Consider the following 19,172-nt stretch of genomic DNA (forward strand, 5'->3'; position numbering starts at 1 on the left):
GAACGCCGAGAGCGTCCCCCGACGAGGGAAAGAAGTGGAACCCCCGCGTCCTTCAAAAAAGAGAGGAAAAAGGCCCCCCAAGCGAGCTGACGGCAAGGGCGCCAGGACCAATGCCAGGAGTCAACCGGACAACAAGTTAAGCTTTCCCCCGAAAGGCGACCTTTGAATAGGACGGGGGAATGACCCCCACAAAAGGCGTACTGTCGACGAGCCAGCGGCAGGCCGGAGAGAAAGGGAAAAGCCCCGTCTCGCGGGCGCCGCTTGCGCTGGGGTGCCGAGCTGCTTCCGCTACATGTTGATATGATTTTTCCAGGTAATACGATCTCTGCCAAAGCAGCCAGTGAAAACTGAAAAAAAGGTTGTATCTAGGGGGGGGGGGGGGGGGGGGGTTGGCGGGTTCAAGGTAAAACAAATCATAATGTTCTATTAGTACCAGCGCATGCCGTCAGGATGCTTATTCTTTCTTTGTTGCTCAGTATCGGCTAACCAAAGAAAGAGATGGATAATGGAACTTTGGCTGGTCTCTATGCCGTCTAGTATATTGTATACTACATCCCTATCAGCAACACCCTGCCGGATTTGAACCCGTGACTTTGACTGAGCGGGGGCGAGGGTTTAGTCCGCTGCGCCACTTTCTCGCCACAAGGTATTTCTAGCTCTCTCGCTAGTTTTCGTCTGACTCTCTATGCCCAATCCATGCAGGTATGGAACGCTGCCTGCTCCGGAAGTAACCATCATACCGGATACCTAAGAGATTACACTAGGAAGGCTCAACCATGCCGGGAAGGCTAATAGGGACATAAAAAGCACTCCCTCATCAGAGAAGGATATGGCCACCTTGGTCTAGAAGTTGGCCGCCACCCCCCGTTACTCTCGGCCCTCAATCCTCAGCAGCTGTACAGCCCCTGTCTACGGCGGTGGCCAGAACAGCGATACAGCAGCGAGTTCTAAGAATCTCTGGGTCCGGACAGGCCGCCATTGGGACTTGACCCTGGGAACTGTTACGAATCAGGGCGCCGCTGTGCTTCAAGCTTAGTGCAGAGCTTTCCTGCTATGTGGTGGAGCCTCCACTACGTGCGCCTTTCGAGAAAGCGCCTCTGTGTCGGTGACTCAGGCTTGCAGCCAACGGATCGAAAGACACCGCTACATGCCTAGGAAAGTCCGGATCGCTGGCACCTCTCTGACTGCGTGATTCAAACTTTGGCAGTGGCAGACGAGGAGTGTAGAGACACGTATGAAGGACGCGGAGACCGTTGCTGAGTCAGCGTGCGCCGCTACTACCTACCGCTCACGAACTCTGGAAAGAGTGTTGTATGTGTCTAATGTTCGTGCCATGTGCAAAAACATGAGGAAACGCCTGCTTCACCATTAGTGCTTTGGGTATAAATAAGAGCCCCTAAGCGCTGGAGTTCATTCCTGTTGGAGCAGTGAATCAATGCTGGAGCAGTGAATCAATGCGTGGTATCCCACCCGGCGGGCATTTTTTCTCCACTTTCTTTCTGTCTTTCCAAATTCTTTATCTGTTTCAATGACCTACCCCATCCTCCCCTTTGCTTCCGGAGGTTTTCTTGACTGCCAAACCTTATTTCTCTTTCTCTCTCTCTCTCTCTCTCTCTCTCTCTCTCTCTGTATATATATATATATATATATATATATATATATATATATATATATATATATATAAGAGAAGAAAAACTTCGAACAAGGTAAAAGCACGATTGTGGCCTACGTTTCAGCAAATCAAGAAGACCTCGGAAAGCAAAGGGGAGAATGTAGTTGCTCAAGCTAAAGAATTTGGAAAATAAGAAAGTGGAGAAAAAATGCCCGCCAGGTGGGATCCGGACCCACGACCTCCAGTTCGGATTCCCACCTGGCGGGCATTTTTTCTCCACTTTCTTATTTTCCAAATTCTTTATGTTGAGCTACTACATCCTCCCCTTTGCTTTCCGAGGTCTTCTTGACTGCCAATTCTTATTTCTGTCTTATTTTCAACGAGCCCCTAATTTCCTATTATATATATATATATATATATATATATATATATATATATATATATATATTATATATATATATATATATATATATATATATATATATATATATATATATATATATATATATATATATATATATCAGGGTAAGATGGCTAGCTGTATGCCTCCCACATATCCTTGCTTGGTTTTGGTTAAGGGTGGTACAACGATGCCTGATGGAATAAAAACCGGAAAACAATGACGTTGTGTACAACCAGAGTAAACACGCGATAATTAAAATACTAATAATTCAACCTTTCGGTTAATTCCAAACAATTGCAAAATTTTGCTTGGCCCACTACTGTGTTTTCGCTGTATTTTAAAGCAGCTTAATGTGAACTGCTTCATTGCGTAAATTCGGTTAATTCGTACATTTTGCTTGTCCTTGACGGAAGTTATCGGCTCGATTTGAAGCCTCTAGCTGCACAAATGCATTCTTTCAGCGCGTTGCAAGGATCCATGAATTCTCGACCAGTTCAGAAAACTCTCGCAACAAACTGGCTGCCCTTGCTGGCAAGAAATTTTGATTTGAACTCTCACCCAAAGACGAAGCAGTAACCGATTCGGGATTTTTTTTTTTTGAAGTTGGAATACCACTTCAGTGTTGCGTGTGAATATTGTATTATTAAATATATGTGAATTCTTTATTACAGTAGAGGTTGGTATGTTGCCCCGAGTAATATTTGTCAGAACTTCTGATACTTCAAACAAAGTATGAATTACCGCGTGTCTACTGTATATAAGAGCTACGACGAACGTTGAATTTGTCTGAAAAATAGTCAAAAGAAACCCTTTTAACCTGGCTGAAAATAAAATCTTGTAACGAGGACGGGATAACAAGGTTCGTCTTTAGAATTTTTATGTTTTGCAGCTGAACAAAATAGCGCAAGGGCACCAACATATCAGTGGGGCCCAAATGGCAAGACTCTTGCGCTGTTTTTTTGAGTGGTCCAAGCAAGGAGCTGCCAAAACGTGCAAATTATCAGTAGACAACACCTTCCCCATACTGCCTAGCCTGCAGAAGGTCGAAATATTATTATAACGGTCAACTAATGAGTTCGAGCTGCCCATAAAATTTGTTTCTCCGACCTGGCGCCAATATTTCACTCAGCTTCATATTTCTCTGTGGAGACCAGACGCCGTCGGCGGTGTAATAAACTGCAGCGGAGGCTTTCAAAATGAGGGTCATGTTGGGAAGCACAGAATAATGACAGGCACGAGAAAGTACGTCACAAGCTGTCAAAAGGAGGAATAATGCTTCCCTTTCAAGCTCACGCAAGCTGGGCAAATAACCAGGGAGACTGGAAAAGGACTCTACAATGAAGGCGTATTTAATAGCAGCTGGGAACCGTATCAGCACGTCCAACGGAACGATGTGAGCCGTAAGCCACTCCCATTCTCCTTTACGCACTTGAAAGTTTGTTAGGGAAATAAGTAACTGCAAATTATCAGCACAAAAAGAGGTTAATTCTAAATGGTACCCTGAAAAGCTCGTGGATATATAATTTCACCGAAAAAATGAGCGTAGTAAGTGCGAACCAGATCTGTGCTTCCTTCCGGATAATTGTTAAATTGTGTTGGACTTCTAACTTGCAAATTAAAAAAAAATGCATGAATTCAGAACTCGGGAGAGAGATCAAACTTTATTTAAAGCGGCCCATGTCCGGGCTGCCGAAAATGTGGTTCTGGTGGGCCTCGAATACGTTCAGGCGGGAATTCCGCAGGTGTCAGGGTCCCGCAGGAAACTTGGTCTCGCAGGTCGCGCAGCGCAGGAACACATCTCGGTTAGGGCAGACGAGGGTCCGGTGCTGCAAGCTGAAGCACTGAAGGCATTGCTGTCTGTTGGGGCGGGGCGGGTAGAGTCTGAAAACAGTTGAACAGAGGACAGCGTGGCGAGGTAGGGTAGGTCCTTCGATCGTGATGAGAAGGGAGGCCGTCTGATCAAGCCAGCGGAAGCGTAAAATTTTTCGAGACGGTACGAGAAGCTCTGACTGCAGGGAGTCTTCTGAGAGGTCAAGGGACACGCCATGTATAACGCCCTGAGCGTTGTTGGCGTTGTTGGCCTCGTACGTTATGGTGGGGTGCGATTTGCCTAGGATAGCAATCTGCTGAAGTGCAAGAAGTTTTTGCGGCTGCAGAACCTCGATATGCATCCACCGCTAGCAAATTTTGACGGCGTCGCAGCTTGATGAAGATGTCGCGGCATTCTTGTTTCGTCAAGTGGCCTGCTTGTTGGATGACCTGTCCGATAGTGCTGGGGTCCGCCTCAGCCAAGTTAGTGTTGTCGGTGACCTTCAGGATCACAGTTCGGGGCAAGAGTAGGCGGGGCGCAGTAATTCCCGGGGTCCAGGGAACGTATGCGGCAGTAGGATTCATCGTCCGGCCAAAACTCGAAATTACCCGTTCTGTTCTCTAAATGTGCATGGCTACTTCAGCGGCTATAAGTGGTTTCATTTTCGAAAAGCGAGAAATATTTCAACATTGCAATTTTTTCGCGAAGTGTACCCTGTTCAAAAATATCTCGAACAAGTTTAAAGTTTTAACACGTCTCAGCACTTTCTCGAAAGTTTGCTCAAAAGTTTTCGAATTTTTTGCTAGGTATTTTCGCCTTGCTGTTATTGAAGGTGCAAATAATGGCTCAAAATTTCTTAAGAATCATAAAAAATGTTCTTTCAGGGCTGATATTCACTGTAAAGGCTTTCCGCACCCCCAACACGGATTGTAGGCGGGCCAGTTGGTCCATAACTGAGCGATAAACAGAGCAAAAGCCAAACAGGAGAGCGCGCAGACACAGCGCTATGTCTGTGTGCCCGCCTATCGCCCTATATATCGCCCATTTCTGTGTTGAACTGTCAAGCAGATGTTATTGTTCTCCTGTGTCCTCGAACCCAGCACCTCCGTGAAACAGCGAGGCATGAGGGGCTAAATTGATAACCGATAATTATGTAAGTTCTTACCAGGCATACCAGGGTAATGCTAGCATGGTGAGGTGCAAATCATGACCACACGAACAACACGCGCTGTTTTTTCCCTGCAACTTTGATGGGGCCACTTTTTGCAAAGATCGCAAATGAAACCCTATAATGGCAAACCGACTATATATTTTCGAATTGGTCTTTTTTTTTTTCGCGTATCTATGTGTTTTCTGCTTTCGCAACAGCGCTTCAAGCAAGGACGAACTTTTTTCCCCATTTCAGGTGTTATGGCTCCCGGGACGCCTTTTCAAGCCATTCCCCTTCCTTTTTTTGTTACGGCGTCGATTGCCCTGTTGGCACATTCTCAGGCTGCAAAGTTCGACGTGTGTGGCCCAAAACCAGGTAAGTTCCGCTTCAAGCGCAGTAAAATGATTGACGCAGCTTGCACTATTGATGCAAGGCGGAAGAAACAGCAGAGCTGGTAGCCCCTCTCTTTTCGTCGGAGACCCGGCTGTTGCAGTTCACATGGATTTCTGAATTTGCCGCTGAAATGTCTCCATGACTGGCAGGCCCAGAACGTTTTGTCCGCCGGCTTTCACATCTCTCCCGAAGTGGACCGCATTAGCAAGCGCTGAAACCCGCGACAACTGGCTTCTCGAGCTCGGCGTCTGCAGAGCGAACTCGGCGCCTGTGCTCCCCACTTCAGGCGTGAAGGTACGTGAACTCACGAGTAGAAGCACGCGAGAGATCACGCTACGAACGCTGGGCAAAGTGCTCTTGGAGGTCGAGCTGGCCGATGCCGGGCGCTGCTCACACAACAAAGAAAGAAGACGCGAAAGAGCGAAGGCCTTACAAAAGAGATTCAAAAGCTCTGAGAACGTGGTCTACGTGGACGCCGCGGAATACGCAGCCCGCGATGCCATGACCGTGGTAGCTATCGATTGCAACGGCAATTCCGTAACTATAGTTGGTGACAGCTTAACTCTGCAGCGGCTTTTCAAGATCAAAGGGATTTTGTGTTCATCCGCAACCAATGGCGTCTCGCCATTTGTGTGACGCCTGCGACGTACGTTTGAAAGGAGAACTACTTCCAATATGGCCGCGCTCGCTTCCCCACCGCTGCTGCGCTGTCGAGCGACAACGAGGTTGCCGAGAACCAACAGCTCCTTAGGCGATTTGTGTTACGAATATGCTGTAGTGCATCAAGAAGCCGCGTATCGTTACCTGTCCCGTGTGTGTCTTGCCGCGTCGTGGTTTGTACGTACGTGAGGAAATTGTGGTGGCACTGGTGGGCTGTTTTACGTACTCGGAACGTCGTCAACGAACTCGATCTGAGAACGGCAAAGCGTCGAAGCTGCATCTGTTGCTGGTGTGATTGTGGAAATTGTGTCGGTGTAACGCAACCCTTGTGAAGAAATAATGCGATTTGCTTTCGTCTACGGCAGTAGCGGTAGCAAGTTGCAAGTGTTTTCGTTTGTTGCTGTGAGCGTAGGCTGCGCCCGATGTTGAGCGCAGGCCTACGTGGTGTCCGTCCGGCCCGACGCGGATCGTGCAAACGTATGCGGCGTGTTTTTTGGCCGGATACGGCCGCTCATACAGCCGAACACGTTATTAAGACGATTGCCAAATCTTACAATGTAAGGTATCTTTCCTTGCCGATTCGCGCATTACTTTAGCTTGCCGGGGTACGAACGGAGCAGCGGTGTGGCGTTTTTTTTCCCCCTGGCGTAAACAGGTATGATTAAGCCATTATTGCAGAGACTCGCGAAGAAGTAAAGGTTCGTGCACAATTATCCGAGACTGGGTTTGGGTAGCTTTAAGAAAATCGGTATAAACCTGCCTTCCTGCGAGAGACGGGTGCCTATGGCGTTCTGTTTGTGCCAATGGGCACATTATCGAACGTACAAAAGTATGAACGAGTGCGAGTATTGTTGAGGCAATCAAATGTGGTTGCGTTTCGTTTCTTGGCTGTCATTGGTTGGTCGTAATCATCAGTAGCATTTTTGAAACGTATAAGAGGGCTAAATAAACATCGAAACTGCATGATTGGTGTTTTTGAACCACACCGTTGAAGGAAGCCGGAAATGTGTGGCCCCGCAACATGACCACGTAGTTTTTTATACATTGCCAAAAATACACACGCGCGCAGCTTTTTATTATGCCTGCTAAGCTTATGGTGCATATGTTCCCATCGCTACACTAAGTGGCATCAGAGAAACTGACTATGCATGTACTGAGGCTGCGTATTTCGTGTGCAGTGTGGAATTTCTCATAAGTGTCGTGAGCTGTTAAAGTTGTTTTGAAATAGCTGAATGCGTTTGTAGGAATGAACCAATAGTTTATCTTCCCTTTATTTTCATGCAGTTTGTGTGATGGGCTTTATGAGTTATAAAAATTTGTCTATTGCAGCTGTGTTTCATAGTGATGGCTGTAGTTTAACAATTGCATTTTGGTGCTTGTGCAGTTTAAGTTTCAACAAAGGGGTTACAGTGTATTGGCAGACATTCAGATTTCCAGTGTCTCTGTCATGATAGACTGTATTATACAGAGTGGAGGACATGTTTGAACGTCTTATCATGGAGTATACTTTAATTTAGATTCAACACCGCTTCCCACTTTTAGATGTTTTTATTGTTCCAGCAACTGTGGAGAGCCTTCAAACAGTGACTGAAGGTGGTTCAGGTTGAAGAGCTGCAGTAATAATTGCTAACACTTGTGTATCATGTAGAAATGAGGTATGTCACCCCTTCAGAATGCTATGTTCATACTTTTCAAGCATGCACTGTTGATTCTGGTTATACAGCTGCAAGAATAATAGAAAGCAGTGATGCGGCATATCAAAATGATTCAACTTCAGGCCTCCAGAGTGTCATGTCGCTGCTTTCTGTGCGCACTGTTGCTTCCGGCTGGTTCAGACGCAGTAAAAATTGGAAAAACTTACTCAGCAGGTCGCAACGATTTTACGTCACTTCTTCAAAATGCTATGTAACTCCTTTGCAAGGTTGAACTGTTCCTTCTGACTAGAAAGCTATGGTAAGAAGTGAAAGCTCTAATAAAATAATGGAATGTGTTTATGCGAGGCCTTCAAGCTGTGATGTCGCTGCTTTTTATGCACACATTGTAGCTTCTAGCCATGAAGTTGTGGTGAGGGTTGAAGACACTAACCTAGTACGTTAGAATAAATTCATGCCACACTTTCAGGCTATGAAATCGCTGCTTCTCTCGCACACACATTGTAGTTTCTGGCCATGAAGTTGTGGTGAGAGTTGAAGATGCTTATGTAGTACGTTAGAATGAATTCCTGCCACACCTTCACGCTGTGAAGTCACTGCTTTTCACGTACACACTGTTGCTTTTGGCTTTAAAGCTGCATTAGGCATTGAAAACACTGGTGCAGCAAATCAAAGTGGATCCAATGTCAGGCTTTCAGGGTGCCACTTTGCTGCTGCTGGCTGGAAAGTGCGGTAAGAATAGAAAATGCTTGTGCAGTAGCCCATGACACCTTGACAAGGGGCAGTGAGAACTAAATATTTCTTCTCCCGGTTCCAGTTTGGTGCTCTGATTGGTTGCAGAAGTGGATAAAATGGAAATGCTTGCATGGAGATGTCTGCACATTTTTAAATAATTCACTTAGATCTCACGTTCATACTCATATTATTGGGCCTGTTGAGTGTGGTTGTCTAAATAGGTGCAGTAAGAATTGAGTGCACTTGTATAGCTGTTCGTTCAAGTTTCGTATGGGGCTGTCAGTGTTCGACGTCACTGTTTGGTGTACATAGGGGAACATTATTGGCTTCGGGAAGATTATCAGAAATTAAAATGCTTCCACAAAAGCTTGACATGACATGGCTGCAAAGCAACTACATGTTGAACCGAATATTTTCTTTATGTATGCTATTTCAAAAGCCTCATCAACAATAAAAATATCTTCACGGTAGGCTGCTGCACATCAGTGTAAAGCCAATGAAAGTTGAATGTAGCACAACTTGGAAACGAACTTCGGACGGATGCATTTGTAGGTCACTATTCGTTTTTTTTCCATAAAAGCTCGCAACAGTAATTTTTTTAGGCTGCTGCTAGTGCTTAAGGGTGTTTTTCTATCAATTTTCACCGTCAGTTGGGGTTCTCTGCGTTATCATTCCACTGTAAACTGCGCGGTGGTGATATGACACTAAAGAAACGCCGGCAGCTCTTTTATTACATCGCCGGGAAACACCTCGGAAATGGTCGCCTGGATTGAAAGCATGAGACTGTATACTGTCAATCTAACCAACTGACGTAGAGCGTCTTGCCACTCGCGTGTCTCGTGAAGTAGAAATGATTAGTCTTGTAACGTTTCACATCCCGCAGTTCTCTGCTCGCGCCATACGGTGTTGTCGTCTCGTTTAAGCGGAATAAAATAACGCTTGTTTCTTCGCACCTACAGCTGATTTCGCAAGGCAGGACACCTATGCGTCATCGCGACCTCTATGGTTGCGTGCGTCGCCGCGATAGGTGTTTGCAGTGCGTCACTACGTTCGAAACAGTCGCATAGAACAATGCGTGGCCCGTTGAAAGACACCGATGAATTTTCGCCGCTGGTTTCCTTTTCACCCTGGGCTTACACAGTCCGTGCACTGCATCCAGCCATTGTGGCGACGAACCGCCCCTTTCTTCCACCCTGCGTTTACGACGCTTGATTTAGCGGTGATGATGGCTGTGGAAGATATTGTACCGACTACATTTCTTGACAATGATTGCACACGCGAAATGAAGAAATAGTCGAACTGCGACGAGCCCGACAAAATATAACGACGACCATTATGTTGATTATGTTTCTCCAAGCAGACGACGGCTAAGCGACGTGCAGCGGTCGAAATTCGAACTATTCAGACCCAAAAAATCGTGTGCGCGTTGTTTATATGTTTATTTCTGTTGTCTTACAGTAAAACAATAACAGATAGCTTTGATTTAAGTATAAAATACACCGGGAATAGTTTCTATCAAGAATAATCTTTGTTTTAGTGAGTATTTTTTTTCTCCTGAGCCAGTTTTCAATGAGGACGACTTTTTCTTTTTCCTGTGAAAATCATTCATTCTTCGGAATGAAACATATATAAACGACATCATAATCAGATGGTTATACTGTCAGCCGCTCATATTAGTAATCATGGGTATAAACAGCTGAAATATAACGAACTATTTTATCTAACCGCGGAGAGTCAGCTAGCGGCCAAACAACGCTTGTGGGCGGAGCTGCATTCTTACCCTGTCATCAACTATAGCGGCACGATACTGACGTCGTCGCCAGATGCGGCAGAAGAGGCGGCCATTGCGATGGCGATGGCCTCCACGAAAGCTAAATTTATTGTCAGCGACTCTAAAACTGCAATTAGAAATTTCGCAAAGGGACGGATATCGTCCGAGGCACTGAGAATTCTGGTCGGCTTCAAAGACCGGAGAAAGGTTCAAATTGTGTGGACGCCGGCACACTCTTCTCTTCCCGGTAACGAGAACGCTCACGACGCGGCTCGAGGTTTGGCTAACCGAGCCGATCACGTCGAGGAAACATCTGAGCACTTCTCGCGCGCTGGGATGGGGAGGGACCGCATGGTCTCGTACAGAGACATAATTAATCATTACAGATTGGAACGGGTTCAGTATCCTCCCCCTCACTGTACTCTCAACAAATGACAATCTGTAGCATGGCGCCTCTTACAGACAAATACATTCCCCAATCCCGTCATGTACAGCCATTGTTACCCGGGGCTCTACACGAGCGAATGTAAGGTATGTACGGGCAGGGCAGACCTGCGCCATATTATATGGGAATGTCCCCAGAAAAAGAATTCGTCAGGTGCTTTGCTATTAATTAAGACCGAGGAGCAGTGGGAGACCGTTCTGCGCAGCACCGATCCGGATGTACAGATCCGGGTTGTCCAAATGGCCGAAGACGCCGCCGGAGCCCAAGGACTTCTGGCCGCCGTCTGAGGGGGTGAAGAGGCTCGGCCTCCTTTGCATCAAAACCATTTTGGACAAACAAATGTTGTTTCGCTCTCTCTCTCCTCACAGAGCACACGCTCACATGCGCTCGGTATTAAAGACGATAGCAGAGTCCGAAAAGCATTGACGGACTCTGACGATAGTCTTTCTTGGGCTACTTAAACCCAGAAATTTTGATCTGTCTGTATGTCTGTCTGTCTGTCCGTCTGTCTGTCTGTGACCCGATTCAGCCACCCGGCCAAAGCAAAACAATGCCTGCGCAATAGTCTTGTATAGTCACAGCTAAATCTAGCCGTCTATGTCCGGTGGAATGTTCATAATTGTCAACATTGTTGAAGAAGGACAAGACATTACGCAAATATGAGACAACAAATCAATACAGAAGTGATATTTGCAGTGTTCCTTTATAAAAAAATCAAACATGCTTGAATTTGCGAAATTAAATACTTCATCAACTGCAGAAAAAGAATTCACTCCGCCGTCGCCTGCTGTCGCCCGCGCCACTATAGCTTCTGGGGCCATTTTAAGAAATCAACCGGCAACAGTTACGCAAGGTTCCACTAGGTAGGTTCCACGTTCTGCTTGCAACGCACGTGGAGTAGGGAAACGCGGTTCTGTAAACGTTGAAGTAGGGCGCCTCGATTAACGCGCGTCTTCGCCGTACGGCAGCGTTCGCATCGAGTCACCCGGTTTGGAGCAGTGGAACGCGGGAAATTTAAAATGATTTAAGCAAACCTTTGGCGTCTTTACCTTGGGAGGAGCGCGACGCAAGAGGAACAACATGAGAGGTGAGCCGGAAAGCGAAGGGAAGCATTTACTTCGCAAAAGCCGATAAAGACTATCGTCTTTTGACGGCATTTGCAACGAAAGGAGCAGATACGCGGCCAATTTTTTTTCTTGGTATATATTTTTTTTTTGCGAGCTGGTTACGTGGCGCTAGCCCACGCGCATTCCTGGTCCATGTTTGGGCTCATCACGTGGCGCGCACTCACGTGCGCTCGGCTCGGCCTTTAGAAACCTCGTCGAGAAATTTCGCCGTCCCGGGGGTTGTGACCTTTATTTGACCACAGCTGTGCCGTATACTCTTGGCAACGGATCACGTGACTCGTCTGGTCGAAGCATGGAGGAAAGAAAATTCTTTCCTCCATGGGTCGAAGTCCGCCGTCAGCCGCGTTCGCTAGCTGCTCCGCGCCTTCGCCAGTGCAAGCTTGACGCATGCGCTCTTCGCAGCTCGTTCGCCGCCAGGCCACGTGACTCGCCGCTGGCATGCGATCTTCGCCAGGGCTGAGAGCGGTGCCGGGTCGTCTCTTTTAGCATTCCGCAGGAGCTGGAGGCATTAGGACATCAGCGGCAAACGGCGTCTGACCACCCTGCGGATATCACCCGGCGAGCTGTTCGGCTCGGAAAACGAGGGACACGGGAAGCGGGACCGCCACCACAACCGTAGACAAAGGCAGGCTTTGGAAGAATAGTACAATAGTTAAAGCTAAATAAAAGGTTAAACAAGTGAAATCAAGTCTTAACCAGGCTAAGCCAAGCCTTCGCTTTGCATATCCAGGTTTTGCTGACCTAAGCAGCAGCCTTTTGTTTTCTTGGTATTGTAGGGCGCAGCCCTTCGGCGGCTGTCTCTGGGATGAACCACATTGCCGTCGTGACCGAGTGAAAGATGCCTAGATTGAACAAAAAATGCGAACGATGAAAGAGAGAAAAAGAGGAGAGTGTCGCGAAATAGGAAGGGGAGGGCGTTTCGCAGTGGCGGCGTGAACCAGCGCTCTCCGAAAGGGTGTGGGGGGGGGGGGAGGGGAGGGGGCAGTATTCTGTGCCGCACAAGGCGCTCGACGGCGCGACGCTGGGCGAAAACGTGAGGGGGGCGTGCGCATGACTATGATGTGCGTTCGCGTAAGACACAGTTCCCGGTCCCTTCCTGAGACGCACTTTGCCTCGCTGACGCAGAGGCTCATCATCGCTGCCGTCGAGAGAACCCACGAGTGAGTGCTGCCTCGGCGCACTGCTGCTGCGTCTTCCCTAAAGCTGATAGGGAGCATCGTATTCGCCAGCCAATTATTTTCTGGTAATGCTATACGGCGCAACTAAAACCTTAAACAGCGCTGCTGCTAAAAATCACGGGCGACGCTTAAAACTATCAAAGTATGTGAAGGCAAATGCCAAGTCGGACCTTCTGTTGATCTACTGCTGAACTCGGTGTTGATCTTTCATCTTGCTCTCGTCGGGCAGCTGTCACAGCTTGGTCCATAGCTGTTTCTTGCCGACGGCGGTTACTACGAGGGGCGGCCTTTGGAGCTGCTCTATTGAGCGTATTTCGCCGTGGAGTATTTTCCCGGTCTTTCGCGCTCGGTACTACGGGCTGGTGCGTCGTCTTCCATGGCGACGGGGAATGAAGCTCTGAGCCTATACGCGTGCGACGTGCGCAATAGGTGTCCAGAACATTCAATACCTGCGCGGTTGCTGACACTTCCTTCTTCCTCCCCAGCGCCGCCATTGCCCTTTCCCTCAACGCTTTTACTGTTCTCCTGTTGTCCTTGGTCTCAACTCTCCGGCTGCGATCTGTTAGCCTTTATCAGAGCCCTCCTCCATCGCTGCTGTTTCCTTTTCCCGGCGCTCTAAGATTTTATGTACATCACAACGGGATCTAGAAACATAGAGATATCAGGGTTGAAAACAAGTTGGCCTGTATCGATGAATTACGGTGCCGACAATGTAAATACGCCTTTCTCGCAACTAGCAGTTGTTTAATAAGGCAGAAAACGCCAGAAACGTGAAAACAGGCGACGACGCCCCGTACGTTTTTGGGTACTACGGGTAGGGACGTCACAAAAGTTGTGAACGGTGAGAGCTCATTGGAGGATCATCTATAGATGATTTTTAATAAACAGTAGCCAAGTGGTTGAGCACATGAAGTAAACGTAAGTCAGTGCTTTAAGTGAGCTCATCTTATTGAAAAAAAAAAAAAAAACACGGACTACAGCTTTTATACATTGCAAGGCAGGCAGCTTTTCTCACTAGTTCAATCAGCCATCATGCTTTGAGTTTCCTTTAGGAAAACAATTGGCGCACAGTTAGCGAAGTCAATAACCTACCATGGTGCATATCTTGTTTCCATTAAAAGCGGCAAAAAGAACAAGATGCAGTGCAGGTGGTTAAGCGACCTGCCCGAGCTTACAATCTCCCGTTGTTGCAATTTTACCGTTGCAACTTTACCGTTGGCAACCGGATGTTGCCATCGGTAAAGCGTGCCCGCGCCGGGATCGAACCTTAGCGCCCGAGAAAACTGCAGCACTTACTCCCGGTGGTTAGCTGACCGATACGACCTTGTGGTCTACTGTTCGTTACGAGCCGCTGTTGAGAATCCCTAAAGCGTGCGTCGCTCTGCCCTTGTTGTTAAGGCAGCGAAGACTACTCGACACGGCTGAGAATGTTTCTTTCCCGCTAGGATCGCGCGAGAGAAGATATGAGATGGCTGTGATCGCCAGAGGAAGTGAGCTAAAGGCGCCCGCCCGCTTGAACGGTGCCCGCTTGTACGGTGTCGATATTCGACGTGGCGCTTGACGCAAGAGGCTTCGCTCGCAGCCGGCTTGATGGGGTCTGGCCCATCTTGGAGGCGGGTATATGCGAGCGCTTGTGTTGTCTTCATCTTCCCTTTGTCCCGTGCTTCGCGCTGTTTTGTTAAAGTTATGTACCAACTTGCCCAACTACAAACCCTGCTGCAATTCCTAGCTGCGCGGGGCTGTGCCCCTGCTCTGTATACAACAAACGGATAACTCTACCCACCAGGTGCTATACAGCTCCGCTTGTCATCCACATTCACAGGGCGGAATGACGTTGGGTTTCCCTTTGTATTTTAAACGCTCCCAATCCTTCCTGATACCTGTTTCGAAGCAACACAAAAGCCTGCTTCTTATAGTCTCCGCAATGGTCACTTGTACCAAGATAATTTTAAATGCAATGACATTAAGAGACCTTACAGTTTTCCGATGTGTAATGGACTCTGGTGGGGTCAAATGGAGGAAAGCAAAACTACGCAATCAAAGGGACCACTCCCGGTCTCAACTTCCGTCCCCAGCCTCCATCCATTAAAATCCTTCCAATCCGGAGAACCGCAGTCACATTGTTTAAAGACCTAGGAATGAGGACGGGGGTATAGGCGGGTTCTGGTCGGTCATACCTAAAGAAATCATGCAACACTTCAAATCACTCTTTCCTTCGCGTCTGGAAGCCTTAATTGTCAAAGCTACAATTATTAACAGCACGGAGTGGCAGTGCGTCATTTGCTCGTCACAGCAGAACTATCTGCCTTCCATTTCTGTTTTGCTTTTTTTGTTCAAAAGTGGCCATTGCATACGGTTATTGCTGCAACAGAAGGGAAGTGGCTAATGACTGCAGCATTGCTGTAATGATGCAATGCGAGCGCTAAAAGAACGCAACGACTCTGAAACCAGAGATTGGATTGGATTGGAAAAACTTCTTTGGGGCCCGCGAATGGAGTCCTATTGCTAGGTATTCATGACTTGGCCGGAGTCGTCACCGCAGATGTAGCCAACCCGGCTAGAGGTCCTCCGCTCCCCGTCACCGGGTCGCCGGGGTCCTCTTGCCTGGCCAGCGCCACGATGACTCGCTGGACAGCCTGGAGTTGAAGATTTTGGTCATCAGTCCGCACCGCCTCCTCGAAGGCAGGTGGCATGGTTCTTGTGTTTGATTTCTTTTGAGCAGGTTTCCAAGTTACCTAATCGGCATAAAGAAGGAAGGCAAGAAAGTTAACCTGGTTTGAGCCTAGTTTGCTATCCTGCATGTTCGAGAGGGAAAATGGGGGAAAAAAAAAGTAAAGAATGGAAAAAGAAACGTTTACGCAGACAGGTATGCCCAGCGCTGAAGCACTAAACATTCAAGTTCAGTGATTGGTACTGGAGCCTTCCTGTCTATACTCTGGCGTTTGCATTCGTCGCCCGTACGAAGCGTAAGAGTTCATTAGTCGTCTTCTGAGCGGATGACAGAGAAGGCATAGAATCTTCTCCTCCGAAAATGGTCGCCGAGAGTCCAGGTTCTTCAGTGCTGACGACAGCTTCTTTCTTTCCGGCGAGTAGCGTGGGCACTAGCATAAAACATGCCGGATCGTCTCTGGCGTGCCACATGTTTCGCACGCCTCGCTTGCTGCCATTCCTATCAAGTATGGGTAAGGAAAAATGCCGCCCGGTTGGCGCATCAAACAGCGAGGACTGAACACATTCCATTGTCTAGGACGGACGCAGCTAGTGCCCTCGACATACTTACCCGGGAAACAACAATCTCTCACTGGCCTACAGACGAACTTTCATGTGCACTTATTGGTGCCATTGACCCGCACCTGCGAAGTCTTTTTGGACTAAGCCCCCCGCGGTCTGACGCAGCTATTCTTTGCCGCACCTAATGAGCATAGAGCAGTAATTTTTGCCATATATATATATATATATATATATATATATATATATATATATATATATATATATATATATATATATATATATATATATATATATATATATATATATATCATCATCATCATCATCACCAGCCTGTCTACGCCCACTGCAGGGCAAAGGCCTCTCCCATTATTCTCCAATTACCTCGGTCCTGTGCCAACTGTGACCAATTTATCCCCGCAAACTTCTTGATCTCATCTGCCCATCTAACTTTCTGCCGCCCCCTGCAGCGCTTGCCTTCTCTAGGGATCCACTCTGTTACCCTTAATGACCAGCGGTTATCTTGCCTTCGCATTACATGCCCTGCCCAAGTCCATTTCTTCTTCTTAATTTCTACTAATATGTCTTTAACACCAGTTTGCTCCCTGACCCACTCCGCTCTCTTCTTGTCCCTTAATGTTACACCTATCATTTTCCGCTCCATTGCCCGCTGAGTCGTTCTCAATTTAAGTTGAACCCTCTTAGTGAGCCTCCAAGTTTCTGCCCCGTAGGTGAGTACCGGTAAGATGCAGCTGTCATACACTTTCTTCTTCAACGACAATGGTAGGCTGCTATTCATTATCTGATAATGTCTGCCATATGCACCCCACCCCATTCTGATCCTTCTAATTATCTCTGCCTCATGGTTGGGATCTGGGGTCACAACTTGGCCTAAGTATATATATTCGCTTACCACTTCCACTGCCTCGCCATCTATCTCAAACTGCTGTGCTGTCCCGAGGTCATTGATCATTACTTTAGTTTTCTGCATATTAATTTTCAGGCCCACGGTTCTACTCTGTTCGCCCAGTGCGGAAAGCATGCTTTGCAATTCGTCCCCCGAGTTACTTAGCAAGGCAACGTCATCAGCAAATCTGAGGTTACTGAGGTATTCTCCATTAACCCTTACTCCCACCTGTTCCCAATCGAACGTTCTGAATACTTCTTGTAAGCATGCTGTGAATAACATTGGAGAGATTGTATCTCCTTGTCTGACACCCTTCCTTATAGGTATTTTACTGCTCTCCTTATGGAGGGTGATAGTAGCTGTAGACCCATTATAGATATCCTCTATATATATATATATATATATATATATATATATATATATATATATATATATATATATATATATATATATATATATATATATATATATATATATATATATATATATACTGGCCGCGTTTGTTGACAAATGTTGAAAAAAAAAAGTTAGAAGGTCCCTATAAGAAAATAAAATTCAGCGAGCCAGGTGAATTGTGGCCGCGTAATTCTTATTTTCGTTACCTCCCTGTCGTGACGCAGGAGTGGTGACTACTGCCAAAGCTGCTTCAGTGGGAGCCTCACTCCTTACGAAGTGTGGACGCAAGCTTCTTCTCAAGTACTCAATCAAAACCGACGCTTTAGCCCAGGTAAGCGCAGCCAAGTGCCACATACTGCAATCACTTCTACACTCTAAGACGTCCTTGTAGGGCCTCTTCACCACAATGCTTCGGAATGACCAATCGAAGTGGCCCAGTGCGCAAATTCGACAAGTGACGTGGTCAAGCATTTAAGTTAAATGAAAAAGGGCCCTTGCACGCGTGTGTTGTGCAATGAAAACCGCCATTCACACCGTGCGTGCTGTCGCGGCGAACATGCCCTTTTTTTAGTCAAATCATATATATGCTGGGGTGGAGTGCATTCGGCAGGCATTCTCAGATAATGAATGGCAGCCTACAATAGCCTCTGAAGAAGAAAGTGTATGACAGCTATATCTTACCGGTACTCACCTATGGGGCAGAAACTTGGAGGCTCACTAAGAGGGTTCAACCTAAATTAAGGACACCTAAATTACGCAGTGGAACGAAAGAGGATAGGTATAACGTTAAGGGACAGGAAGAGACCGGAGTGGATCAGGGAACAAACGCATGTTAAGGACAATAATAGTATAAATTACGAAGAGGAAATGGCTGTAGACAGGGCATGTAATGCGAAAGCAAGATAACCGTTGGTCATTAAGGGTAACAAAGTGGGCCCCTAGAGAAGGCAAGCGTTGCAGGGGGCGGCAGAAAGTTAGATGGGCAGATGAGATCAAGAAGTTTGCGGGGATCGATTGGTCGTTGTTAGCACAGGACCGGGATAATTGGAGATTAATGGGAGGGGCCTTTGCCCTGCAGTGGGCGTAGATTGGCTGGTGATGATTATGATATATGCTGTGCTTCTTTATTCTCCGAATTTTCGCATTTGTACACTTAAATTGGTCATTCTGGAGCACTTGGGTGATTATGACATACGGGGACTTCTTCGATTGTATACCACTGCCCTCTTACAGAATCAGGGCACGAGAAAGAAGGGTTTTTGTTTGTTTCCGAGTCACGATATGCATGAAATAGCAGTTTGCATTTTTTAAGCTACACACGTGGATTCCCTCATGTTAGGGAGCAAATGAACCAGCGGCAGAAGCCAGAGATGCATACTGAATACAATTGATTGATTGATATATTGATTGATTGATTGAAAATTATGAATGATTGTTATTGCATTGCTAATATTATTCATTTTGTTTCCTGTTTATTAAGCAATGGCTAACACCAATACCCTCTGTGGCAATTCTTCTTGGTATAATAAGAGTGAATGAATGAATTTAATTAAAAGGGAGAGGTCGAACCCTAATAGCTTCATTGTTATCGCTACTGACTGCCGCGCCTTAGTTGTCTCGCTTAGCTTCAGGCGATGACTCTGATGACTCAAATATGTAGCATAGACTTGGCTTTCTGTGGTATCAGATACCTTTGCGCCACGAA

The 19,172-nt window shown here is 46.9% G+C and overlaps 1 protein-coding gene across 1 annotated transcript in view; it reads left to right on the forward strand.

Annotated features, from left to right (window-relative positions):
* The first annotated feature begins 3,377 nt into the window (after positions 1 to 3,377).
* LOC144167777 (uncharacterized) overlaps positions 3,378 to 19,172 on the forward strand; it is a 29,488-nt gene continuing 13,693 nt past the window's right edge. The window contains exons 1-3 of the mRNA XM_077696957.1: positions 3,378 to 3,415; positions 5,231 to 5,350; positions 17,692 to 17,798. Coding sequence (XP_077553083.1) covers positions 5,236 to 5,350; positions 17,692 to 17,798 — 222 coding nt within the window. The 5' untranslated portion in view covers positions 3,378 to 3,415; positions 5,231 to 5,235. The remainder of the gene's footprint in view (positions 3,416 to 5,230; positions 5,351 to 17,691; positions 17,799 to 19,172) is intronic.

The sequence above is a fragment of the Haemaphysalis longicornis genome, unplaced genomic scaffold (genome assembly GCF_048455015.1).
Source record: "Haemaphysalis longicornis isolate Haplotype H1 unplaced genomic scaffold, Haemaphysalis longicornis Haplotype H1 scaffold_2, whole genome shotgun sequence".
Classification (NCBI taxonomy): domain Eukaryota; kingdom Metazoa; phylum Arthropoda; class Arachnida; order Ixodida; family Ixodidae; genus Haemaphysalis; species Haemaphysalis longicornis.